This window comes from Saccopteryx leptura, chromosome 1, assembly GCF_036850995.1.
Source record: "Saccopteryx leptura isolate mSacLep1 chromosome 1, mSacLep1_pri_phased_curated, whole genome shotgun sequence".
In the NCBI taxonomy this organism is placed as follows: domain Eukaryota; kingdom Metazoa; phylum Chordata; class Mammalia; order Chiroptera; family Emballonuridae; genus Saccopteryx; species Saccopteryx leptura.
Genome location: NC_089503.1, coordinates 386231668 through 386257623, shown reverse-complemented (window position 1 = coordinate 386257623; position 25956 = coordinate 386231668). Strand labels below are relative to the sequence as shown.

The window sequence follows — 25956 nt, the reverse complement described above, 5'->3', positions numbered from 1 at the left end:
CTCCCCGGGAGCAGGCTGGCTTCTGTCTGTCTGTGCCTGTGTCTGTGCGGGAGGCAGGTTCAGGGGGCGCCTGCCCCAGTTTCCATCGTAGAGCCAGACTGAGGACGCAGGCCCCGGCCCTGAGGCCAGCGGGGCCCTGACTCTGTCCCGCCCCCGCCCCCGCCCCCGCCCCCCAGGGCCCGGCTGATGCAGAGCTTCAAGGAGTCGCACTCACACGAGTCCTTGCTGAGTCCCAGCAGCGCGGCTGAAGCCCTGGAGCTCAACCTGGACGAGGATTCCATCATCAAGCCCGTGCACAGCTCCATTCTGGGCCAGGAGTTCTGTTTTGAGGTACTGGGTCGAGGGGCTGGGGAGGCTCAGAGGGGGCAGGGGAGGTGGAGGGTCAGGGCAGAGAGGCCTCGAGAAGGCAGCCGGGGGGGGGGGGGGGAGTGTCGAGGAGACGGGAGCCTCAGGGCCGGGGAGGAAGAGGTGGTGGCGGGTCTCCAGCCCCTAGCAGTCAGCTCCCTCTTGGCTCCACGCCCCTCTCTAGGTGACAACGTCATCAGGAACAAAATGTTTTGCCTGTCGTTCTGCGGCTGAAAGGGACAAATGGATCGAGAATCTGCAGCGGGCAGTAAAACCCAACAAGGTAGCGAGGAGTGGAGGGGACAGGGCGAAGGTCAGGCCCAGGGAGTCGAGGGGGAAGGCGAGCTCAGGAGGTGAGGTTTGGGGGGAGAGGGAGCTGAAGTGGAGGGGACCCGGATGGACAGGGGTGGCCCCCACGTTTCTCCGAGTCCCTCATTTCTTTTCTTTTTCATTCTACCTCATGATGTGTTTCCCTGCTGGAGAAGCCATAGGCTGGATTACAGAGCTGGTGGCCCTCCGGAAGTCCTCTGGTCCCTGCCCCTGCGAGCAGAAATGTCTGCCAGTCCCCTGACAGGCGGCTGCCGAGCTCCTGTTCGCGGCGTTTCTGTGAGACACAACTGTGACTTAGCCGGGTCTCCAGACCAGGGGCCGGGAACCTGTGGCTCGCAGACAAATCTTTAATAAAAAAATAATGTTAAAAATAAAAAACAGCCTGACCAAGCGGTGGCACAGTGGGTAGAGTGTCGGACTGTGATGCGGAGGACCCAGGTTCGAGACCCCGAGGTCGCCAGCTTGAGCGCGGGCTCATCTGGTTTGAGCAAAAGCTCACCGGCTTGGACCCAAGGTTGCTGGCTCCAGCAAAGGGTTACTTGGTCTTCTGAAGGCCCGCGGTCAAGGCACATATGAGAAAGCAATCAATGAACAACTAATGAACACCTAAGGTGTCGCAACGAAAAACTGATGATTGATGCTTTTCATCTCTTTCCGTTCCTATTTGTCTCTCTCTCTCTCTGACTCTCTCTGTCCCTGTAAAAAAAAAAAAATTATATATATATATATTATATATATATATATTATATATATATAAAACGTTCTCATGTATTACAATCCATTCATTTCCTACCGCTCATGTTCATGGTTGCGGGTGGCTGGAGCCAATCACAGCTGTCCTCCGGACAACACCAAATTTTTATTGGATAATGTGTAATGTACACGGTCGTTGTATGGCTCTCACAGAATTACATTTTAAAATATGTGGCGTTCATGGCTCTCTCAGCCAAAAGGTTCCCGACCCCTGCCCTAGACCTTGGTTTCTCCTCCGTGAAACTGGAGGGAGTGGAATTGGGTTACGTGATCTCAGAGGTTCCTTTGGCTCACAAATGCTGCGAGTCTGTTTTTCCTGAGCCTTACATTTCCTGAGAGAAATGCTCTCGGTTCCATCAGCTGTTCTCTGTATCCCATTTTCTAGTGAGTGCACAGTCCTGGTGGCCCTCTTCCACGGGACCCCTTGTTTCTCAGTGTCCTTTTTATTTACTTATTTTATTTTATTTATTTTAAATTTTAAGTGAGAGGAAGGGCGATAGACTCCTGTATGTGCCCCTGCTGGGATCCACCTGGGAACCCTGTCTGGGGCTGATGCTCCACCTATCTGGGGCCCAACTGAGCTATTTTTAGTGCTTGAGGCAGAGGCTCCATGGAGTCATCCTCAGCGCCTGGGGCCAGCAAATCAGTTGAACCATGGCTGTGGCAGGGGAAGACAGAGAGAGCGAGGGAGAGGGAGGAAGGGGAGGGGGAGGGGAGGAGAAGCTTCTCCTGTGTGCCCTGACCAGGGATCGACCCTGGGATGTCCACACGCCAGGCTGACACTCTACCACTGAGCCACCAGCCAGGGCCTCTCAGTGTTCTTTTTAAAGAACTAGACCCAAGATGCTAGATGCCATCAGCCCTGCTTCCCGGTGAAGCGTCACCTTGGCCTCCCACAACCTGGGGGTCGGCAGTGTCCCCAGGCCCTTTCCACACTAGCTGCACTGCGCACCCATCCCGTAATTGATGCAGTTCTTTTATGTTTTTCACGTTAACTCCTGGTTGTCTTTTTAGGACTCCCCCGTTCTCCTCTTCAAACACTACCTTAATGTTTTTGGTTGATGGTTCTGGCTTGTGAAACTTTTCCCAGCACTGACATTGCATTGTCTGATGGATGAGCCGCCTATATGAGTGTCCCAGGGTCACTGTGACAAATGACCGCAGACTGGGCCGCAGACTTAAACAGCAGAACTGTTCTTGCGCAGGTCGGGAGGCTCAGTGTCCAAAGTCGAGGAGCCGGCAGGGCCTGGCTCCTCGGGAACTAGGGAGAACCCGCCTCCTCAGAGCGGCGGCCGGTGGTCTCTGGGGCTCCAGTGGCGTGTGCGTGGGTCCCGCCACCCTCTGCCTTCCCGTGGCCCTCTGTGTGGCTCTGCTTTGCCATTGCCCTCTCCCCGGGGACACCAGCCAAGGGGCCTAGGGCCCACTCCTGTCCTGTGGGGCCACTCTTCAATGTGACGATGTGTGCAGGGACCCTGTTTCCAAACGGGGTCACATTCTCAGGTTGCACGTGAGCACTGGTGGCCCGCGTTACAACGCTGTCTCAGAGACTGTCTCACTTGCTCACGGCGTCTCCTCTCTTGGTGTCTGTCTCTCTGTCTGTCCCTCGTCCTCTGTCATGCCCACCACCCCGCGCCAGGACAACAGCCGGCGGGTGGACAACGTGTTGAAACTGTGGATCATAGAGGCCCGGGAGCTGCCGCCCAAGAAGCGCTACTACTGCGAGCTCTGCCTGGACGACATGCTGTATGCGCGCACCACCTCCAAGCCCCGCGCCGCCTCAGGGGACACCGTCTTCTGGGGCGAGCACTTCGAGTTCAACAACCTGCCAGCTGTCCGTGCCCTGCGTCTGCACCTGTACCGTGACTCGGACAAAAAGCGCAAGAAGGACAAGGCGGGCTATGTCGGCCTGGTGACTGTGCCCGTGGCCACCCTGGCTGGGCGCCACTTCACGGAGCAGTGGTACCCCGTCACCCTGCCGACGGGCAGCGGGGGCTCTGGGGGCATGGGGGGCTCGGGCGGGGGCGGGGGCTCGGGGGGCGGGTCAGGGGGCAAGGGCAAAGGAGGCTGCCCCGCTGTGCGGCTGAAGGCGCGCTACCAGACGATGAGCATCCTGCCCATGGAGCTGTACAAGGAGTTCGCGGAGTACGTCACCAACCACTACCGGATGCTGTGTGCTGTCCTGGAGCCCGCCCTGAGCGTCAAGGGCAAGGAGGAGGTCGCCAGCGCCCTGGTCCACATCCTGCAGAGCACGGGCAAGGCCAAGGTGCGCTGTGCCTTGGGGCAGGGTGACCCAGGGAGGGGCGGCAGGGAGGGTAGGGCCCCTTCTGTCTTCATGGGTTGGGGCCGCACCAAGGCTGACCTTTGCGTCTCCCTGGGCCCAGGACTTCCTTTCGGACATGGCCATGTCTGAGGTGGACCGGTTCATGGAACGGGAGCATCTCATATTCCGCGAGAACACGCTCGCCACTAAAGCCATAGAGGAGTACATGAGACTGATTGGTCAGAAATACCTCAAGGATGCCATTGGTATGGCCCTCCTCAGGCCCCTGCTTCCCACACCTACCCGATGTCCCCCCCGGCCCTAAACCCGGCTACTCCAGGCCCGAGGCCACCCTTCCTCAGGCTCGATGCTTCTGACCCCTGAGTTTCTGGACACAGGCATTCAACCACCCAACTCTGAGAGTCCCCCAAGCCCGCAGCTGCTGCCCCTGTCCTTGGAGAGTGTGACCACCCTGTCGTGCCCCTCCAGGGGAGTTTATCCGTGCCCTGTATGAGTCCGAGGAGAACTGCGAGGTGGACCCCATCAAGTGCACGGCGTCCAGTCTGGCGGAGCACCAGGCCAACCTGCGGATGTGCTGTGAGTTGGCCCTGTGCAAGGTGGTCAACTCCCACTGGTGAGACTGCGGACGCCGGGTTGGGGGCCGGGCTCGGGGGAGTCATGTGTTCATCTGTCCATCCATCTGTCCATCCTCAGAGAGGACTTGGGGACCAGTTACGGGGAGAGCATTATGCTGGGTGCTGGGAAAGGCAGAGAGGAGTGAGGTCTGGGCCCCGCCTTCAGAAGAGTCCTGTCAGAATGAGGGGGGACAGCTTAGACATGTGAAAGCCACGAGACAGTGTAGGATGTCTTCAGTGCCAAGTGAGGGTCCCCCACGTAACATGAGGCCAGAGACAGCAGAGCTTTGAGATAAAGCAGGGAGGGCTTCCTGGAGGAGGCGCCCCCAGGGCAGGGCTGTGAAGACTGGGTCAGGTTCTGCTCTGTGGATATGGTGGGGGGAGAAGACGTTGCAGGAGAAGGCTGTGAAGAAGGCACATGGGGAAGGTGAGAAGGCGCAGGCGCTTTCAAGAGACAGCAGTTAGGACAGATTTAAGGGAGCATGTGGCTCACGGAGCGTGGTGAGACAGATGTCTGGACAGGGGGGTTAGGGTTAGAATATGGACGGCCTCAGCTGCCAGGGTGAGGGGTTTGAGTTCGCTAGTAGGTCGTGGTATGCTGTTAATGGCGCTGGTGGCAGGAACTCTCGTGACCGAGAGGATAGATCCTGAGGTGGGGGGGGGTAGCGGAGGAGGGAGAGCGAAGTCCTGACTAGTTGGGGGCTCCTGTTCACCAGTCCGGCGGGGGCACCGGGTCCTGGCCCGGGTGCTGGCAGGCAGAGCAGAGAAGGGCAGTGGGGAGGACCCTCTTGAGGAGAGGACCCCAGCAGTGGTTGGCCAAGTGGAAAGGAAGGGGCTTGTCCGTGGGGAGTCGGGGTGACTCCGGGAGACCTGTGGCCTCCTTGACAGAGCCGGGGCAGTCAGGAGGGGAGCCCGTTGCAGGTGTGGGGCGATGGTGCGCTCTGTTCTAACCAGAGTCGGTGTGAAGCGTCAGGGGGACATCAAGGCGGACGGGAGGTGGGGCGGTGAGCTCTGAGCTGTCCCAGGGACTGGGGATCACGCCTCATTGCCCTGGAATTCAGAAGAGCTGGGGGGTCCGAGCTCCCTGTACCTCGAGTGACCCTCCGCCTCTCTCCCATCTCTGTCTCTCCCCGGTGTCTTTCTCTTCTCCTTTCCTGTCTCTCTCACACAGCCCCCGTCTCTCCCAAGTGTCTCTGCCCTCACCTCTTCCCCCTCCATTTTTCTCGCCTGATCTGTCCGTCCCTCTGCCGTCGCCCTCTTCTTCCCGCGGCCTCCGTCTTCCTCCGGCGGGCCCCCTGCCCGCCTCCATCACCCGACTCCACACCTCGCCTCCCGCCACCGCCCTCGGCGTGCTCCCTGAAGCCGAGGGTCTCCGGGGCTCAGTCCTGGTCTCTCTCTCTCTCTCTCTCTCTCTGTCCCCCCGCCCTGCCCCCCAGCGTGTTTCCGAGGGAGCTGAAGGAGGTGTTCGCGTCCTGGCGGCTGCGCTGCGCGGAGCGGGGCCGGGAGGACATCGCCGACAGGCTCATCAGCGCCTCCCTCTTCCTGCGCTTCCTCTGCCCGGCCATCATGTCGCCCAGTCTCTTCGGGCTCATGCAGGAGTACCCAGACGAGCAGACCTCACGGACCCTCACCCTCATCGCCAAGGTCATCCAGAACCTGGCCAACTTCTCCAAGTACGGGAAGGCGGGCTTGGGCCGGGCCGGGCCGCGAGGGTCTCTGGAGTTCCCAGCGACCCTGAGATGGGGGGCGGGCATGGAAGGCCTTGTGTGTGTGTGACCTCGGCCCTCTGGATGCTCTGGCCAGGTTTACCTCAAAGGAGGACTTTCTGGGCTTCATGAACGAGTTTCTGGAGCTGGAGTGGGGCTCCATGCAGCAGTTCTTGTACGAGATCTCCAACTTGGACACGCTCACCAACAGCAGCAGCTTCGAGGGTTACATCGACCTGGGCCGCGAGCTCTCCACACTGCACGCCCTGCTCTGGGAGGTGCTGCCCCAGCTCAGCAAGGTCAGCACGTGCCCCTCTGCCCATGCCCACTTGTGCCTGGAGGCTCCCGTGGCCCGAGCGGCCACCCTGAGCAGAACGCCTCCCTCCCCGCTCCCAGACGCGTCAGCACTCCCTCCCCCAGCTCAGACGCCCTCCCCACACACCCTCTGAGGCCCTTGGGGAGCCGGATCCTCAGCCCCCCAAGTAAGAGCCTCACTCTTCCAGGAAGCCCTTCTGAAGCTGGGCCCACTTCCCCGGCTCCTCAATGACATCAGCACAGCTTTGAGGAACCCCAATATCCAAAGGCAGCCAAGCCGCCAGAGCGAGCGAGTCCGGTCTCAGCCTGTGGTGCTGCGGGGCCCCTCGGCCGAGATGCAGGGCTACATGATGCGGGACCTCAACAGGTGAGCACCTGGGGACGCCTGCACCCGTGCCCCAAGACCTGCACCTCTATGTCCGGCACACCGCCCTGGGCTCCGTGAGCACCTGAGGCCCGAGAGGCAGGTCAGAGGGGCAGGAGTCAGAGAAAGTGGTGAGGAGCCAGGCGCAGGCAGCGGTTAGGCTGCAGAGCCCATTAAAGCCCCGAGAAAGTGCAGCGGCTCCTCTGGCCCTGGCGCGCTGTAAGCCCCGGGGTCCCTCTGCCAGCTCTGGTGGGCGTTGTCCCCCCACCCTGCTCCTGTCCCTCAGCCGCAGTTCATCCAGGACAGGTTGGGTCAACCATGTGCTGTGCAAACATTCTGATATCTCTGTGCTGGCTGTAGATCAGCACCGCCCAGCCCCCCAGCACAGACCTCCCCGTGACCCCGTGCTAGGGAAGCAGCCCCCGACCCTGGAAGGGCCCCCCGAGCCAGGGCAGCTGTGCCAGGGGCGGGCAGTGCTCGCCTCAGCAGCTGCTCATGGTTTGGATGCCCGCCCTGTCCGTCCCCTTGCCATGTCTCTCCCTCCACGACGCCACTGCCATCCCACCATCCGTGCCTCTCCTCCCGTCTGCCCACGCCTGCGCCCCACCTCCTCCTCTCTGTCTGTCTGTGCTTGCCCCTCTTTCCACCTCTCTCTCCAGCTCCATCGACCTTCAGTCCTTCATGGCGCGAGGCCTCAACAGGTGAGGGGCTCTCCCCTCCCCGCCCTCCTCTCCTGTCTGCTCCCCTGCCCCGCTCCGGGGGCCTTCGCCTCCCTCCTCTCCTGTCCTCCACGCGCCCTCATGTCGTCCACATCCGCCTGGACCTACCCTTCATCCTCCCTCTTGTCCCTATCCGCCTCCTCCAGGCCTCATGCCCCCTGAAGGGGCCCGTCCTGTCCTCCGTGTCCCCTCCCGCCGTCCCCACAGCCCTTCCCCGCGGGTCCCGCTGCTCGCTCACCTCGAGGCCTGGGCCGGACCACAGCAGGCCCCACAGCCAGCTGCTGGGCCTCACCTCCTGCTTGTGTGCCCCTTCCCCCCACCCCCGACAGCTCCATGGACATGGCTCGCCTCCCCTCCCCAACCAAGGAAAAGCCACCCCCGCCGCCACCTGGCGGGGGGAAAGACCTGTTCTACGTCAGCCGCCCGCCCCTGGCCCGGTCCTCGCCAGCCTACTGCACCAGCAGCTCGGACATCACGGAGCCAGAGCAGAAGATGCTGAGTGTCAACAAGAGTGTCTCCATGCTGGACCTGCAGGGCGATGGGCCCACCGGCCGCCTCAACAGCAGCAGCGTGTCCAACCTGGCTGCCGTCGGGGACCTGCTGCACTCGAGCCAGGCCTCCCTGACAGCCGCCTTGGGGCTGCGGCCTGCGCCTGCCGGACGCCTCTCCCAGGGCAGCGGCTCCTCCATCACGGCGGCCGGCATGCGCCTCAGCCAGATGGGGGTCACCACGGACGGTGTCCCTGCCCAGCAACTGCGCATCCCACTCTCCTTCCAGAACCCTCTCTTCCACATGGCTGCCGATGGACCGGGCCCCCCAGGGGGCCACGGAGGGGGTGGTGGCCATGGCCCGCCCCCCTCCCATCACCACCACCACCACCATCACCACCACCGAGGTGGAGAGCCCCCCGGGGACACCTTCGCCCCATTCCATGGCTATAGCAAGAGCGAGGACCTCTCCTCAGGGGTCCCCAAGCCCCCTGCCGCCTCCATCCTTCACAGTCACAGCTATAGTGACGAGTTTGGACCCTCGGGGACTGACTTCAGCCGCCGGCAGCTCTCACTCCAGGACAACCTGCAGCACATGCTGTCCCCCCCCCAGATCACCATCGGTCCCCAGAGGCCCGCCCCCGCGGGGCCTGGTGGTGGGAGTGGCGGGGGCAGCGGCGGGGGCGGCGGGGGCCAGCCGCCTCCTCTGCAGAGGGGCAAGTCTCAGCAGCTGACGGTCAGTGCCGCCCAGAAGCCCCGGCCCTCCAGCGGGAACCTGCTGCAGTCGCCAGAGCCCAGCTACGGCCCTGCCCGCCCGCGGCAGCAGAGCTTCAGCAAGGAGGGCAGCGTCGGGGGCAGCGGGGGCAGCGGAGGGGGTGGGGGGCTCAAGCCCTCCATCACCAAGCAGGTAGGTGGGGGGGAGGCGGGCGGGCAGGAGGAGAGGGCTGTGGGAGGTGCAGGTAGATTAGAGCTCGTGGCCTCCAGTTCCGACTCGCTTCCCTCCTTGCACTTGAAACGCAGTGGAGAGCGCCCGCCCTGGGCCCCGGGCCGCACTGGGCACCGTGGATCTGGCAGTGAATGACAGCCAGCGGTCCCTGCCCTCGTGGAATGGAGCTCACACTCAGAGGGGAGGCCCGATAGGTGACCTGAATGGCACTCCCACAGTGGTCAGAGCTAGGGCCAGGGAGCAGAACTGGGACTCCCCTCTCCGAGGCAGCGCATTGGCTCTAAACGCGCCCTGCCTCCCCCTCCCACCTCCCCCCCCACTTCTCCCCTCTCTGTCTGCCCCCGCCTTGCCCGACCCCAGCATTCTCAGACGCCATCCACACTGAACCCCACGATGCCAGCCTCCGAGCGGACAGTGGCCTGGGTGTCCAATATGCCTCACCTGTCAGCCGACATCGAGAGCGCCCACATCGAGCGGGAGGAGTACAAGCTCAAGGAGTACTCGAAGTCCATGGACGAGAGCCGGCTGGACAGGGTACGCCGGCCCCGCCGGCCCGATCCCCTGAGCCACCCCTTCCCCCGCAGGGAAGACCTTGCGTCCCGGCCCAGGGGACCAGCCAGGGTCAGGTAGTTAGGGTGGGAAGGAGAGAAACACGTGGCCCCTCCCTGGAGAAGCCGTCAGTCTGTCGGGGGTGGGGGGACCAGACACTGCCAGCCCGTGACCACTGAGTCCCAGCTTTGTTTTGTGTGGCACACACGTCGTGGGTCATCTGGGGAGAAGCCCGCCCCGTGCTAGGCCTGCCTTCGTGTCCTTCCTCGGGGGAACACGAGCCCCGGCTCCACGGACGGCCCAGGGTTGCGTTGTAACTACAAGTGGTGACCGGCTGACTCAGGCGCTGCCCCGTGGGCATGGGTGACAGGGTTGGTGTGGCAGCGTGGTGCGTATCAGCCGTGCGCGGCGAGACCGTGCAGACTGGCAGCTGGTGGTGGCCGCAAGCAGACAGGAGAGCTCTGGGGCACTCAGAGAGCTCGACTGGAAGTTCCCTGGGGAACGCCGTTGCGCCAGGAGCCCGAACAGATGAAGAGCCGGCTGCAGGATGAGGCTGTGTGCGGCCGGGGCGCTGAGAGCGGTTTCCGGGGGGAAGCTGCGGTGACATGGGGACTGATTCAGAGGGCCTTGGTTCAGCAAGCGCCTCGGGAGAGCGAGGCCCAGCCCACAGGGGAGTTCCTCTCCCGTGGCCTTTGCGGCGGGGGGTGGTTATGTGGGTGTGCTCGTCTGAGAGGGACAATAGTCTCTCAATCACCTTTTCCGTTTTCTAGTTCAGATGAAGAATCTGTGGAGGAAGCCACTAGACTAGTATTGTCTAGAACTTTCTGCATTGAGGGAAGTGTTCAGTAATCTCCACTGTGCAATACGATAGCTGGCGGCCATGTGTGGCCAGTGCAACTGGGGAACCAGTTTAGTTTAATTTGATTTCTAAATTGCCACACGTGGCTGGTAGCTGCTGTATCAGATAGCACAGCTCCAGGCTTGAGAGGCACAGGTTAGATGAAATGGCTCTCCTGAGCTCCTCCAGCCTCAGCGTTCCAGGGTCACCCGCGGAGAGGCATCGGTCCATTCTGGGCCCGGACTCAGCGAAGCCCAGAGCCCGGCTCCATCCCTCTCCCCAGCCAGCGCCTCTCCTTCCTGGTCTCCCCTGGCTGCTCTGCGGCCTGGGTTGGGGCCGAGGTGTCCCCTTAGCTTTAATTTCTGGGTACAGTCATTCAGGTTGTGTCAGTGAGTCTGCATAGCTTCCCATGTGGGTCCTCATGGGTCCGAGGGTGCGTGTGAGGACCTGTCTGTACCTCTCGGTGTGGGAGTCTGTGACGTCACTCCATTTTGGGGACCCTCGGCTCCTGGAAGGGCCTTCAGAAAAGTGGGTGTGTATGCGGACGTGCGATCAGCAGGCGTGGAGGTTGGCTGGGGGCGGAGGGCAGGGGGACAGGGCGCCCCTCACGGCGCGGGGTCCTGTGCCCGGCGGGCAGGTGAAGGAGTACGAGGAGGAGATCCACTCGCTGAAGGAGCGGCTGCACATGTCCAACCGGAAGCTGGAGGAGTACGAGCGGCGGCTCCTGTCCCAGGAGGAGCAGACCAGCAAAATCCTGATGCAGTATCAGGCCCGGCTCGAGCAGAGCGAGAAGAGGCTAAGGCAGCAGCAGGTAGAAAAGGATTCGCAGATCAAGAGCATCATTGGCAGGTGAGGGGCGGCCCGGGGAGGGGCCGCCAGGCAGACCTGAGGTCGCAGAGAGCTAGTGAGCTCCCGCCCCAGACACTAGGAGGAGAGCCCGCCCTACTCCCACTCCCCCGTCACCCCCAGGGCGGCCCCTCTGGCTTAGCACCATAGGTGTCCCTGTGCCACATCCCGACTTTTCTCTTGATAGAGTCACTTCTGAAGTCCTTGGCAAAGGTTCCTGTGACTCTGCAACCGTCACTATATGTCTGAATGCCCCAGCCTAGGTTGGGACTCCCCTCTGGTCACTTTCAGCCCAGCCCATGATACTCAGCTCGAATCTAGGCAGGGTCCCCGGCCAGTGCAGCCTCTGGCCATCCCATCCAGCCGTCCAAGGGTGTTCCGTTAGAAAAGGCATGCCCTGTGTTTTACAGTCTGTGCATGTTCTCAGCGGCTCTGCAGAGCTCTGGGCACTGAAGGACGTGTCCCAGCAAGGGCCTCGGTTATCCTAAGAACTGGGTGGGACCCTCCGGCCCCACTCCCATTAGAGCCAGCTCCATTGTATTCATTCTAAATGTTTTTGAGTAAGAACAAGGCTTCATGTGAAACTTTCTTTGAAAACTCCTTTGATTGTCACCCTTCATGAGCAATCACCTTGAAATTGCTGTCAGAGGCAGGAGATGCTGGGACAGGAATGGTTGTAGGTCCCCCTCACAGCAGGGCGCCCAGGAGGAGGAGTGGGGAACGGAGAGGCCAGGTCTTCAGGCACGGAGGATCCGTGGAAGGGCACTGTCCCCAGTGGGAGGACGCAGGGCCGGGGGCGTCTGGCCGGCAGCGTTCTGTGAGGGCCCCATGAGGGAGGTGAACACGGACAGGGGACAGGGGACAGGGCGGGGAGAGGAGGCAGAGGCTTTCCCGGAGAGCTGCCAGGTGCCCTGGGGTGAGCTCGCGGGCAGGTCGGTGCCCGCCACTAACCCCACTGAAGCCCGTCCCTTCAGGCTGATGCTGGTGGAGGAGGAGCTGCGCAGGGACCACCCCACCATGGCTGAGCCGCTGCCAGAGCCCAAGAAGAGGCTGCTCGACGCTCAGGTGGAAATTACAATGTCATTTATCTTCTCCGTGTCCCATCCCCATCCATCCCACGGTCCTCTGTGCACTCACGGCACCGGCACCCAGCCAGGCCCATCGCCGTCTCTCCCGCTGTCCTCTGTCCGTCCGTCTCTCTGCGACCCCATCTTCATCCCGTCGTCTGTGCCTTGGTCACCCCTGGCAGTGTCAGCCCCCACCCTGTGCCTTCCCACCGTCTCTCCCACTCCCCTCCGCACCACAGGACCTACCAGAACCTTCCCCCTCTCCCCGACTGGCTGCGCCCAGCCCGGGCGCCCTGCCCTCAGTGCCCCCCTGCGCTGCCAGGGAGCTAGCTTCCTCTCCGCTCTCCGCTCTCCGTAGCCCAGGGGGGCCAGGAGCCGCCTTTCACGGAGATAGAGCACGGGCGGCTGAGTTCTCCTTCCCCCAGGCTCTGGATGGCGCCCTGGGGACTTGGGGTTCCCTCTCCTGTTCTCTTAGCTCCCCAGTTTTCCTGACTCCTGGGCAGCCCCACAAAGTTCTCCTGACTCTTCAGGTCGTGGCCCCCTCTCTAAGCGCCCCCGCCCGCAGCAGTTAGGTCGAGCCTCCTCCAGCCTGGCACCGGCTCTGGTCCTCACACCTGTCAGCTCTGCACCTCCCTGCTGCTCCCTCGCTCGTCACCAGCCTGCTCTGCGGGCCCCACTCCTGCCCCCTGCCCCCCACACTCCCACCCACACCCCTCCTCTTGCTCTGACGGCCCGGCTTCCCCCCTTCCCAGGCTCCTGACCCCGTGACCCCGCTCTCTCCCCCTGCAGCTCCTCATCAGGTAATTCTCCTGGTTCCGCTTTGACCACGGGCGGAGGACACAGGGGGAGGTGACTCCGGACCACTGCAGGTTGGTCGTGAAGCCCACTGCCCTCCGACTCTCCACAGCCTCTCCCCCTCACTACTGCCCTCCACACCCGAGAGACCTCCGTGACCCTGCGCCCTGCTGACACCTGCACAGACCCCCGCCCCCGGCACTGCCCAGAGAGAGAGCACTTCCTCTGCCTCCCATCGCTTCGGTGTCCCTTACCAACGCCAGGTGTCCACCCGGACAGGCCCCGCGCACCCCCAGATCACACTGCCCTTCCAACACACTGCCCCCAGCCTCCTCCAGACCCTGGTCCTCCCCCCCCTCTCCTCCCTCTCCCTCTCCAGTGTACGTCTGTCATCCCCCATTTCACTGGTGTTCTGGGGGTTGGGCTGGTGGGGGGGTGTTAAGGGGTGGCAGTGGTGACGGGGTGGGGACCCTGCCGAGAGGGGCTGTTCTGACCACAGCAGGTAGGTTGGGGTTTCGTCTTCCTTCCTGAACCTCTATTCTTGACCCCCTTCCTTCCGCCTCTCCCTGCTTCTCTCTCCTTCCATCTGTGAGGGTGAGCGTGCCGGGGTCCTGTGCCGCCCCACCGGGTGGGAAGCAGGAGGAACCCGTTAGCTTAACTAGGGAGGCTCTCGGGAGCCTGGGAAGACTGCTGTTGAGATGTCAGGGCCGCAGGCAGGGTGGGTGGAGTGAGGAGGAGCAAGAGAGGAGCCATGACAGATGTTAGGACGTGGACTGGCCATGTGGTGTGCCAGCTGGGCCCGGGCTGACACGCCTTCCTCGGGAAGACCGTGGGCTCCGCAGCCATGCTGATTCCCAGGCGCGGACACCGGGGCAGCATGCTAATGACTTCTCTTCTTCCTGTGGGAGCTCACACCCTGGGCCACACATGCACTCATTCCCCTGTCCCACCACCCGGTGTCCCCGCCAGACACAGCCATACCTAAAGAGCAGCTAAAGGGAGACCTGTCGGCCACAGACATCATTTCTGAGATGCTTCATTTTCTGTGACATCAGTCTGCAGTGGGCAGTGGCTCCGCACACTGGCATTTTAACTCTGCCTGCCCAGAGTCTCAGAGGAGTTGGTGATCTGTAAACAGATGCCACGAGGCACCGGGGGGTCTCACCATTTAAAGGACTCCTGCAGTGAATTCTTTTATAAAATGAATAATGGCACCCTAATTTATCTGCTTTCTAAATCTGGGCCCGTGGGGGTGTAGCGGGCAGGCCTGTGTGCTGTCACCAGCAAACACAGAGGGAAGGGGCTCTGAGGTCCCCCGGCCCCCCGCTCCCACCATACTCGCGGTCCCCTACCCCACGCCGTCTTCTCTCTCGCTGCCGGATGACAAATGTGCGATGCTCAGCAGGCCTAGAAGGCAGCTCTGCTTGTGGCTGGGGTTTCGATCGCCTTCTGAGAGGTGCGCTCACGGATCTGGAAGGGCGAGCTCACCTGGGAGCTTCCACCTGGACGGTCTTCGTGTCCTGTAGGGATAAGGCCGGCATAACTAGGTTGCCAAGCCTAAATTCCCTGTGGCCCAAGACCTAATTTTGAAGCTTTTGCTAAACCGCTTTTAGGGTATTGGTCCCTTAACAACCCAATCGCTCATTTAAAAATTAATTTTGTGCCTGTATTTTAAGCCACCTGAGTGACCGGAAGTTGAGTACGGAAGGTACTCTGCTCCTCTCGGAGCAGGAAAAGCCAGAGCAGAGGGCGGGGCCAGGAGCTGGGCCCGGAACAGGGTGGCAGTAGGAGCAGGGGCGGGAGTAGGGGCCGTAGCCCTCACCCGTTCAGTGGGAGCCCAGGGAGAGGGGCCAAGAGGGACACGGGGTGGGAAGGAGCGAGCCTCTCTGCCTCCTGTGGAGGCAGAGTTTGGGGTACGCTGTGTCCCCGCAGCAGACCCCCCCGAACGTCTAGTTAGCCGGAGCGAGAGAGGCAGCCCTCCCACATCACTTCCCTGAATCCCCTTCCTTTCCCCCCAGTACAGTTAAACCTCTCTAATTTGGAATGTTATATTTGAGAAGATGGCCACTCTGAATAAGTGACAATCTGAATGACAGTGTCTATTTAATGAAATGCATGTCTTCAAAATATATACAGTAAGTAAACCTCAATGAATCAAGGCTTTTCCGCTCGAGGCCCTCAGGGAGCATGCGTGAATGAATACACAGGATTGAAAAGTCTGTTTTCTGGTATAGGTTAAATCTTCCTCCTACGTACACATTTCCACTATTAATTTGCTTAGCACACCCTTTTCTTCACAAAGGAAAACTCAAGCCCAGTTTTTATTCAAATTATGAAAAAAATTCCAAATCCATGGGGGTTTGGATTAATGAGGTTTTGCTGTACTGCCTCCCCGCATCCCCTCAACACGGAGTTCCTACCTGGGACTGGGGGTGTGCTGGGAGGGGCTCCAAGAGGAGGACGGTGGGCTGGGCCCAGGGACATACAGGGTTAGGTTTGGGCGGTGGCGTGGGGAGGAGGTAGGGACTTGCGTCTTTGGAACTGGTGTCTTGGTGTGACTCTCTGGGCTAAGATTCTCTTCCTGATCCCAGAAGATGTAACTTCTACTGAAGGTGAGAAACCAAACAGGAGGGGCTGGGACCCGAACCGGGAGTGGGATGGGGCGTGGCTTAGGCCTGGGCTGGCTAGGGGGAGGCTGCTGCTAGGGGGCTGACAGCCAGCGCCCTGCGAAGCGTCTCAATAAGTCCGCGCTCTCCTCTTTGGTGTCTTGCAGGAGAGGCAGCTTCCCCCCTTGGGTCCAACAAACCCGCGTGTGACACTGGCCCCACCTTGGAACGGCCTGGCCCCCCCAGCCCCGCCCCCTCCACCCCGGCTGCAGATCACCGAGAACGGCGAGTTCCGAAACACCGCAGACCACTAGCCCACACAGCATCACAGACCTCCCTGCCCATGCACCCCACCCCGGAACAGCACCAACCACCAGAACTGGACATCGCCGAAGGACAGCGGGACTGCCTCCCTGAACGCCTCCTTGGGGGCACCAGCCCCCCACCTCCTCTGCACCGTTTCCAGGAGGGAGAGTGGGGACCCTCAGCTGCCCCTTTTTCTTCCTGTTGGGGTGCTGCCCCCTGGAACCCCCAGGGACCCTTGCCCCAGGACACGACCTACCCCCACACTGACCCCTTCACTCCGGGGTGCTATCCCCATCCTCTGCCTCATCGTTCCCCTGAGCACTGGGGGACAGGCCCTTGCCCCCAGCCTGGGGGTGTGGCACCTCCAAACTTTCAACTTCAGGGTGATTTTTTTAGCAGTAACCAGAGCTGACAATCTAACTCCCCTCCACCGCCCCATTTTGGCCTCCCCTGTCCCCCTTGTTATGGGGAGGGGACCCCAGGTGAGGGGGCCCTATTACCCCTTGATTTCTCAGGAGCGTCTGGGGGGGCTCAGCACGCACAAACTCCTTCTCCTCCTACCACTCTTAAATGACTCCCTCCCCACCCAGGACCCAGATGGGGTGGAGGGGCCACCGGGGCAGGGTGGGGGCGGCGAGGGGGGAAAGGGACTCGTCTCCCCTTCCTCCCACACCTGATCTGCTCTTGGCTGGTCCCAGAGCGGGGTGAGGGGACTGATGCCCCCCCCTCCCCCAGTGTGTTGGGTGGGGTGGAATTGAGGTGAGGGTGAGGGGTCAGGGTTTAGGAGGGGGTGTGTTGGGGAGGACGGACTCGCTGATCTGCCCTGCCGTGACACACAGCCCCCCTTGCCCGTCCCTCTCTTCTTGGTCTCAACTCCCAGGGGGAGGGGGGAACTTACTCTAGGAAAAGCCATGTCTCTCTCCCCTAGGGTGGGGGGACCTGTGTGGGGGAGGGGTGTTGGGGTCCCTTTCCATGACTCTGTCCCCTGGGGGAGGTAGGACAGGGCTGGGCTACTCGCATCCTCCCCCTCCTGCCCCCCCACGCCCACCCCAGCCTCCCTCTACCTCCCTCTCTTCCGCCAGCTCGACAATTTTTCCGTGTTTCTCTGTACATATAGCTCTGGCGGGATAAGGGAGGTAGGATGGTTGGGGTTTGGGGTGGATAGGTCATGGGAGGGGAGAAGCGCCTCCTTGAAACCCCCTCTTCCTGGACTGCTGTCCCCTCCCCAGCCTTGCCCCCTCCTCCTTTCTTGCGTTTGGTATTGAGACTCTCCGCAGACTCCACCCTTCTTTCTTTTGTACGGACAGTTCCCTTTCAGTCCCTACCCCTAACCACATACACCCAGCCGGGGCCAAATTTATACTTATATAAAAGTTGTAAATATGTGAAATTTTATCCCTGTCCCTTTTCCTTGCTTTCCCAACCTCAGACCCTCCCAGGACCCCCTATCCTCCTCTCTTATTTGGCTGTTGTAATTATCTGGGGTTTGTACTGTACATATCTGGGGTGTGTGTGTGGGGGCTGGGGGCAACCCCTGTGTACAGCGCTTCCTGGCCCCTCCCCTGACGCTGCCCTCCCCACCCACCACCGGAAGGGTAAGGAGATGCTCTTCTTACCCGTTTTATTTTGTTTTCTCGTTCTCCTTCCCCACCCAGCCCCACTCCCTGCCTTTCCTGCCCCCCACCACTGTCCCTTTTTTCTCGACTCCCAGCCCCAATTCCTTTTTTTCTGGAGTGTGTGGTGAAACAGGAAAATCATGTTTAATAAACGGACATTGTTCTTTTATCACCATGCTGATTTTCCTAGGCTGGGACCTGCAGAAGGACCAGCAGGGTGACGACATCTGCTTTTTGAGAGGAGTTTGACAATCTAGGAGAAACTCTTTATCCCTGTGTGATGCCATAGTCTCCCCCTAGAACAGGGGTCTCAAACTCAACTCAGCATGTGGGCCGCAGAGCAAAATCACAGCCCTTAGGCGGGCCGCACTAGGTCTACAAAAGGCAACTGTTACGCAACACTTTTCTCACTGCAGTTGAAAACAAAAAAAAAATCAGTACAACAAGCACAATCGTACATGCAGTTTACTCAGTGTCACAAAACGACCAGAAACTAGTTTGCATCACAACTGCTATTAACTAAGCTAACTAATATCTAGCTAGGATGCTAGAGAAATGAAAAATACAAGTAGGCCCCTAGGCTTACTTAATTTTATCCAAAATATTTTGAACTTCGTGGATTAGTCTGCGGGACGCACAAAATTGTTCGGCAGGCCGCATGCGGGCCGCGAGTTTGAGACCCCTGCCCTAGAATATCATTCCCACTCAGGCGATTCTGTTTTAGAGCAGGGTTGTTAAAAAAAAAATTGGACTGAGTAAATGTAAAGATCTAATTGATTTTATTCACCGATTCATGAATTGGGCAGCGTCCCGTCTAACAAATAGGAGCGCTCACCCCAGCTGCAGGAAGGGAAAACATTTTGAAGGCGGCAAGGGGTGAGAAAAGGGAATTATTAGCAAAGAATGCGTTGTTTTGGGCAAGGTCACCCTCCTAAGGGGCACCAAAGGAGTCTAGCAGGTGGATTACCGCAATAGTACTGCAGAGAATTCCAGGTTGATGGGTCAAGGTTACATTACAGGGAGAGTGAAACTGCAATTAGGTTAAGTAAGCCTTAACGTGGCTTGGCACAAGTGACTCCATTTTGGACCTGTTGACTGCTTTTTAACAGGTTTGCATTGACAAACACCCAGTCCAGCTCTCCCATTGCCCCACTGAACCCCAAGGATAAAGAGGTCAGGGAACAGCATATGTGATAAAAAAGATCGCAAGTATCTACCTATATACGTACTTTTCTAAAGAAAAGTTACCTAGAAATAAGGTTTAAATGCTTCCATGTGAAATAGAAGAACACGATTCCTAAGCAAATTGGGTTCCAGTCCTAGACCCACCACATGCCAGCTGGAGAAAACAGGATGGCAACACCTAACCTCGCAAGGCGGGGGTAGGACTGAGGGTGGTAGGACAATGCCTAGCTCACACAGCTAGGCGCCCAGTTAATCTCGGTCTCTTAGCACCTAGCGGGGCGCGTGTGCTCGCCCCTCCGCCCGCGCAGTCCTCTCGGGAGGCCAGCACTGTCACAGCACCGCCCACTCCCCCGCGCAGCCAATCAACACGAGGCATGTAGGCCTCCAATTGGCTCTCCCTAGCCCCGTCCACCGCATCCGGCGCTGGCGTCTGGGGGAGGCGGTGACTTCCGCCCGGGCGGCGCGGTAGCTACGGAGGGAGTCCTGGCGACGCGGCGGCCGCACCTCCCCAGGACCTGGACCGGGTGGGCGACGTAGGGGGGACGGTCGGCGGCGGGAGCAGTCCTGGGCCGGCGGGGCAGTGCGGCTCGCGGCGGAAGGACCTCCTTAATCTTCTTCCACAGCCCCTGGAAGTTACAGCCTCGGTTGGTGTGCGTTGTTTCTCTTGAGTGGGTGGGTGGGTGGGTGGGTCGGGGGTGCGCGGGACTGAGGACTGATCCGCCGGCAAAGTTTCCGCGTGTCGGGGCGGAGGGGGGAGGCAGGTGGTGTTGGAGGCGACGACTTGGTCCCCTTATTCAGAGCTTCTGTGACCCCCTTTCTCTTTTTCTCCGCAGCCTTCCTCCGACGTGGGGGGTGGGGGCGGTCTCCCGTGCATCTCGTCTCCTGTTCTCCATCCTCTCTGGGGCCTCCTGGTGGAGGAGGCCATGGAGACCGCGACCCCTCTGCCTGCCGTGCCCCCGCCTCCGAACTGCAACCCCACCCCGCGGACCATTCAGATCGAGTTCCCCCAACATAGCTCCTTGCTGCTGGAAGCCCTGAACCGTCACAGGCTCGAGGGGAAGTTCTGTGATGTGTCCCTCCTGGTGCAGGGCCGGGAGCTGCGGGCTCACAAAGCCGTGTTGGCCGCCGCCTCGCCTTACTTCCACGACAAACTTCTTCTGGGCGATGCACCGCGTCTCACCCTGCCCAGCGTCATCGAAGCGGATGCCTTCGAGGGGCTGCTCCAGCTTATTTATTCGGGGCGCCTCCGCTTGCCTCTGGATGCACTCCCGGCCCACCTGCTTGTGGCCAGTGGCCTCCAGATGTGGCAGGTAGTCGATCAGTGCTCGGAGATTCTTAGAGAATTAGAGACCTCAGGTAATGGGACTTCAACCCGAGGGGCGACCCCTTATCACACGCTGCTTTCTACCACATCCTCAGCAGGAGGTTGGTGTGTTCGCTCTTCTCCTTTCCCGACTCCTGCGCAGTCTGCTGCTTCCACGCAGAGCCCTGCTGGTGGGGAGGCGAGTGATATGGGGGATGTGTTACAGATCCAAGTAGAGGAGGAGGAGGAAGAGGAGGAGGAGGAGGAAGACTACGATGATGAAGACCAGGCGTCGGCCACAATCTCTCAGACTCCTCAGCGTGCAAGGGTATCAGGGGTTCCCCACACCCGCGGATCCCGCTCCCTGCCCAAAACGGCCACTTCCCGTAGGCTTCCGGAGGACGGGAGTGCTCCTCCCCTGGACCCTCCAGCCGCTACTTCTGCGCTGCCCTCCAAAATCTTCTACGTTAAACAAGAACCCTTTGAGCCGAAGGAGGAGATATCAGGAGGTGGAACTCAGTCTGGCGGGGTCAAGGAGGAGAGCACGGCGTTTCCCGGAGGGGACACCGAAGGGAATGGAGAGCTAGGGCTCTTGCCCCCATCAGGCGCAGGGGCAACATCTGGAGGAGGAGGAGGAGGCGGAGGCGGAGGTCCGTCCTGGAAGCCAGTGGATCTCCATGGGAATGAAATCCTGTCTGGGGGCGGGGGGCCTGGGGGAGCAGGGCAGGCTGTCCACGGGCCTGTGAAGCTAGGGGGGACACCCCCTGCTGATGGAAAATGCTTTGGCTGCTTGTGTGGGAAGCGCTTTGCAGTGAAACCAAAGCGTGACCGGCACATTATGCTGACCTTTAGCCTTCGGCCCTTTGGCTGTGGCATCTGCAACAAGCGCTTCAAGCTGAAGCACCACCTGACAGAGCACATGAAGACCCACGCAGGTGCCCTGCACGCCTGTCCCCACTGTGGCCGTCGGTTCCGAGTCCACGCCTGTTTCCTTCGCCACCAGGACCTGTGCAAAGGCCAGGGCTGGGCCACCGCTCACTGGACTTACAAGTGACTGCTAAGGCCATACACTGACTTCTAGGAAAAGAGCCACTGCTGCTGCTGGACACTGACCCCTCACTGCCACGGCACCCCACTCATGGATCATGTAACCATGCCAAGAGGAGAGAGAAATTATGGGCCTCTTGTTCTTGGGTGTGGACATCAACCTGACAGATATGGAAACTTCAGATTTCTCATCTCGCTCCAGGTTTCTACTAGTCACTTTACAGAAAAGTCATTTACAGGCCTTATGTAAATTGGTCACTTGAGCATAACAGATACAGGCAACCAGGTTTCAGATTAGAAGTTTTTTGAAGAGAGAAGAGTTAGAGCAAAAAGCTGTAGTGATGAATGTTTCATTCAGTCGCTGTAAGGAATGAAAGGAGCTGGTCTCCATCTAGGGATATGTTTTAGAGTTTAATGACTGAGAGACTAAGCTCTAAGCTTTTCTTCTCCTCCTCATTGCTGACATGTGAGCAGACTTTTTTATGTACATTCCTTGTTATGTCTCCAGAACCCCCTCAGGTCATAACTTGCTTTCTCACCAGTAGATATCTTCCCAACATCTTTATTTTTATATTGTAGTTCAGGGGTCGGGAACCTATGGTTCGCAAGCCAGATGTGGCTCTTTTGATGGCTGCATCTGGCTCGCAGACAAATCTTTAATTAAAAAAAATAATAATATTAAAAATATAAAACATTCTCATGTATTACAATCCATTCATTTCCTACCGCTCATGTTCATGGTTGCGGGTGGCTGGAGCCAATCACAGCTGTCCTCCCGGACAACACCAAATTTTTATTAGATAATGTGTAACGTACACGGGTCGTTGTATGGCTCTCACGGAATTACATTTTAAAATATGTGGCATTCATGGCTCTCTCAGCCAAAAAGGTTCCCGACCCCTGTTGTAGTTGGTCACTAACAAACTGAGCATTCCAAGTGTAAGTCCTAGAACCCTCTTTAATAAAGAGTATTCCCTCAATAGCCTATGCTTGTCTACTTTTGACCCTCACTAATCACATATATTGATCACAGTGACTGCAATGTGACCAGTGAACTCAGGACATGGCCACTGACCCAAAATGCTCTCAATGTAGCACTGCTGCTCTGAACCAGTGGCTTAAAAAAAAAAAAAAATGTTTATTGATTTTAGAGAGAGAAGGAGAGAGAGATAGGAACATAGATCTGTTCCTGCATGTGCCCTGACCAGTGATTGAACCGGCAACCTCTGTGCTTTGGGATGAAGCTCTAACCAATCAAGCTACCCAGCCAGGGCCTGAATGAGTGGCTTTGGTGAGAGGGTTTCAGAGCTGAGACAACAGGTGCTGAAGGCTCGAGAGTAATTGCATAGTGGGACCACACCCGCCCCCCATCTCTCCCCCTGCACAGGACAGCCCCTTGGTTGAGAAGCAGGACGACAGATTTTGGAATGGGGAAATTGTCGCAGGTTACTTAATTTCTTCAAATAAGCTTTGCCCTGAAATCCAGAGCGGACAGTGGACAAGACTGACTTATGTGGGGGGAGAGCATGAAAACAGTTGCCAAGGCTTGGTGTGTTCTGCAGCTGGCTGTGCTGACGGGGAGCGGATGGGATAGTCTCACAGTGACGCAGAGAAAACGGCTTTGGACTTCAGGGGGCTAGATTTTCGGCTGGACCTGCCACTCAAGAACCTCTGGTAAGTTCCTAGTCTGAACTGTTGTTTATTTTATTTTATTTTGGTGGACAGGTGTGTATCTCCTAACGGGATTTTTATTAAAGGGCTTGGCTCACATGATCTTTACCTATACTGCTGTCCGGCTTCATGTGTTAACGTATGTTTGGTGTGCTCTACACACGTGCAGTGCAGTGCACTGTGCCAGACCCTGGTGTATACTGTGCCCTCGAGTGCACAGCGGCTGCTGAAACTAGACAGATAATTGACAGTGGAGTGTGAGGAGTCCACGCCAGCGGGCAGTACAGGCTGCGGGAGCGGCACAAGGGGAGCTTAGCCGAGACGTGCGGTAGGTCAGCAGAGGTTTCCCAGGACTCCACCTGCCGGAGCAGCCAAGTGGGTGTGGGTGGCTGGACTGACGTGGAAATAGTGGACATGACTTGAAGCCACACGTTCTCTTCCCCAAAGCGTGTTCCTTGAAAGATGCCGTGTATGGCACCCAGAAGGGGCCGTGCGTGGTACCCTGAGGGCTGGGGCGCGCTGGGGAAGGGAGCAGGGAGTGGGCTCCAGGCCGCGGTCCAGGGCAGGCCCGCCCCCGGCCGTTCTCTGGGTGCCCGCTTTGTAGGTGGCTATCCCCACCTTGCAAACAACGGCCGCTGGCTGTCACTAACCTTACCGAAACGGGAGTCCGTAGGAGGGGGTGGGGTGGTTCCTGAAACGGAAGGGAGGAAGGACAAGACCTGGGGAGCAGGAACCCCTGGGAACCTCTTCGAGTCATATGTTTTGGGATGATAACCCAGTCATTCTTATCTCTTCTGTCATTCAGGATGAAATTTCCTAGATGAGAGCTCTGGCCCTCAGGTCCACCCTCTGGCCAGAGCCCCTTGCTCAGATGTTCCGTCTAAGTAACAAAGAGGGCATGGAGTCCTTAAGGGGCAGTTGAAGTCCCGGGATAACAGACTCCCTCATGACTGTCTGCCCTGGGCCTCGGCCCTAACCCTGCTCCGCATGCTCACCTCTCTATCCGGAGCCGTTCCCTCCCTGGAAATAGCCATCCTGGGAGAGAGAAATCCTACTCCTTAGATACCAGCTCCAACGCCACTTCCTCCAGACACCGCCTCGATCCTCAGGACCCCCACCATGTGCTCTAGACTACTAAGCTCTTATTTTCCCAAATCAAAGGCTTTCTTGGAATTCCTTTATTCAGTTAGTATCTGCCCTGCTCTCCACTCTCACCTGTTACATGTGGTGAGGTGACCAACTTTTTTACAGTGAAAAGGAAGACAAAAATAAAAAGAAGAAAACAATATCGTAAATAAAAGAAACATTTTATTATTGCAAAAATAATACATTATAATATGATAAATGCACAATAAAGACATTTGTAATATTTTATATTGTCACTATGCTTACATGCCTATTAGTTTTTAATAATAATTGTAAGAAAAAAGTACTCATTCAGATACAAATATGTCACATCACACGCAATGGATCGACTGCATCGATCAAATACGGACATTTACAGATTAGTCTTCCAATACCAAAAAGGAGGACATGTAGGAGGACACTTCGAGGGAGGACGGAACTTACAAAAGAAGGACTGTCCGCCCTAAAGGAGGACGATTGGTCACCTACAGTTGGTGGTGTTTGAGGCATGGCGGACATTGCTGGCCCCATACCAGAGTGCTGTGAGGGAAATAAACCAGGTAGTAAGGGGAAGAGTGACAGAAAAGGGGACATTGCTGGCCCCCATACCAGAGTGCTGTGAGGAAAATAAACCAGGTAATAAGGGGAAGAGTGACAGAAAAGGACTGTGCGTAGTGATCCGGTATCCAAAGGAAAAAACAGGCCCAGAGATGCAAAGCAGGGCAAGAAAGACGGTTTTCAGTCAGGTGTTGAGCAGATGCAAAGGCCAAGAAAGAGGAAGGGGTCGGTGTGTCTGACGAGGAGACCGGTGGGGCCGGAGAGCACTGAGATGTCGTCTTAGCCTGTCTGGGCTGCAGTAACAGAATCCCAGAGACTGGCTTTCTCAGCAACAGAAATCTCTGTCTCACAGTTCCGGAGCCGGGAAGCCCAAGATCAAGCACTGGCCGATTCCGCGTCCTGAGGACCTGCTTCCTGGCTCATAGACCATCAGCTCCTGGCTGTGTCCTCACGTGACCAGAAGAGAAAGGGAGCTCCCCTGGGGTCCCTTTCGTAAGGACACTAAGCCCATTCATGAGGACTCCACCGTCATGACCCAGATCATTTCCCAAAGTCCTCACCTCCTCCTACATCACAATGGGGGGGGGTAGGAATTCAACATATCAATAGGGGGGTGCGGGGGGGGGGGGGGGATACAAAAACGTTAAGTCCATTGCAGATGCGACTGAAGAGGTAGGCTGCGCGGGGCTATTCAAAGCCCTCCAGACTGTGGTCAGGAAGTTGCATTTTCATTCTAAATGCAATGGGAAGGCAATAGAGTTGGAAGTAGAGGAGTAATGTTTTAGAGATCCTCTAGGTACAGAGTGAATGTTAGGTCATTAAGGGGCCCGACTGGAAGCAGGGAGACCAGTTAGACCCAGCAGTGTAAAGATGCGGGAAAAAGCAGATATGGAGAGAAGCGAGTGGACTGAAGCTCTCGTATTTGGAGGCAGGACCGACACAGGACATTCTAACAGATTATTGTAGAGAGATTGTGGGAAAGTGAAAAATCAAGGGAGACCTCTAGTTTTGGCTTGAGCAGTTGAACTAGTGGCCATTTCATGAGTGGAAGGCAGGAATAGAAGAACGTGAGTTTAGTTTGAGTGACTAGAAGTAGCCAATGGGCAGCCTGAGGTACTTGTCCAGGGTTCTTCTAGACCAGGGGTTGGCAAACTTAATCTATAAGGGACCGGATAGTAAACATTAGGCTTTGCAGGCCAAGGAGCAATATCAAGGATAATATACAAGCACATAAAATGAAAACAAATCATACTGTGTGTGTGTGTGTGTGTGTGTGACAGAGACAGAAAGAGACGGAGGGGCAGATAGGGACAGACAGGAAGGGAGAGAGATGAGAAGCATCAATTCTTCGTTGCAGCACCTTACTTGTTCAATGATTGATTTCTCATGTGCCTTGACTTGGGGGGGGAGGGGACTACAGCAGACCAAGTGACCCCACGCTCAAGCCAGAGACCTCAGTATTTCGAACCTGGGTCCTCTGCATCCCAGTCCGGTGCTCTATCCACTGTGCCACCACCTGGTCAGGCAAATCACACATTTTTTGACAGAATTTGAAATATGATAATTGAGTCAAGTTTTCTTGT

The 25956-nt window shown here is 58.2% G+C and overlaps 2 protein-coding genes across 9 annotated transcripts in view; both read left to right on the top strand.

The window, feature by feature from the left end:
* Positions 1-17653, top strand: part of SYNGAP1 (synaptic Ras GTPase activating protein 1) — a 33472-nt gene extending 15819 nt beyond the window's left edge. Inside the window, exons 6-20 of one of the 6 annotated variants that reach the window (XR_010748145.1) lie at positions 177-330; positions 530-628; positions 3065-3691; positions 3810-3954; positions 4178-4322; positions 5760-5996; positions 6127-6328; positions 6533-6711; positions 7368-7409; positions 7757-8822; positions 9222-9395; positions 10886-11097; positions 12069-12159; positions 12951-13030; positions 15730-15767. Coding sequence is in view for 3 of the 6 variants with exons in the window: in XM_066359641.1 (XP_066215738.1) it covers positions 177-330; positions 530-628; positions 3065-3691; positions 3810-3954; positions 4178-4322; positions 5760-5996; positions 6127-6328; positions 6533-6711; positions 7368-7409; positions 7757-8822; positions 9222-9395; positions 10886-11097; positions 12069-12159; positions 15730-15876 (3520 nt within the window). In the remaining 3 variants the exon portion in view is untranslated. Of the gene's footprint in view, positions 1-176; positions 331-529; positions 629-3064; positions 3692-3809; positions 3955-4177; positions 4323-5759; positions 5997-6126; positions 6329-6532; positions 6712-7367; positions 7410-7756; positions 8823-9221; positions 9396-10885; positions 11098-12068; positions 12160-12950; positions 13031-14974; positions 15092-15729 lie in introns of those variants that run through there. The other 5 variants (XR_010748147.1, XR_010748146.1, XM_066359641.1 and 2 more) reach the window with 5 other exon arrangements.
* Positions 17654-19066: 1413 nt separating this feature from the next.
* Positions 19067-22001, top strand: ZBTB9 (zinc finger and BTB domain containing 9). Of its 3 annotated transcripts, XM_066359640.1 has the most exons (3): positions 19067-19313; positions 19503-19979; positions 20199-22001. In XM_066359640.1, exons 2-3 carry the CDS (start codon positions 19593-19595, stop codon positions 21024-21026), a joined length of 1215 nt encoding a protein of 404 aa, XP_066215737.1. In that variant the 5' UTR covers positions 19067-19313; positions 19503-19592; the 3' UTR covers positions 21027-22001. The 3 variants fall into 3 exon arrangements, with proteins under 3 accessions (XP_066215737.1, XP_066215735.1, XP_066215736.1); XM_066359638.1 differs by having other exon boundaries at positions 19068-19313; positions 19503-22001; XM_066359639.1 differs by having other exon boundaries at positions 19068-19319; positions 19503-22001.
* Positions 22002-25956: the final 3955 nt, after the last annotated feature.

What these genes read in the sequence shown, in the direction of transcription:
- ZBTB9 (XM_066359638.1), top strand. Translation starts at nt 19,593, where the DNA reads ATGGAGACCGCGACCCCTCTGCCTGCCGTGCCCCCGCCTCCGAACTGC.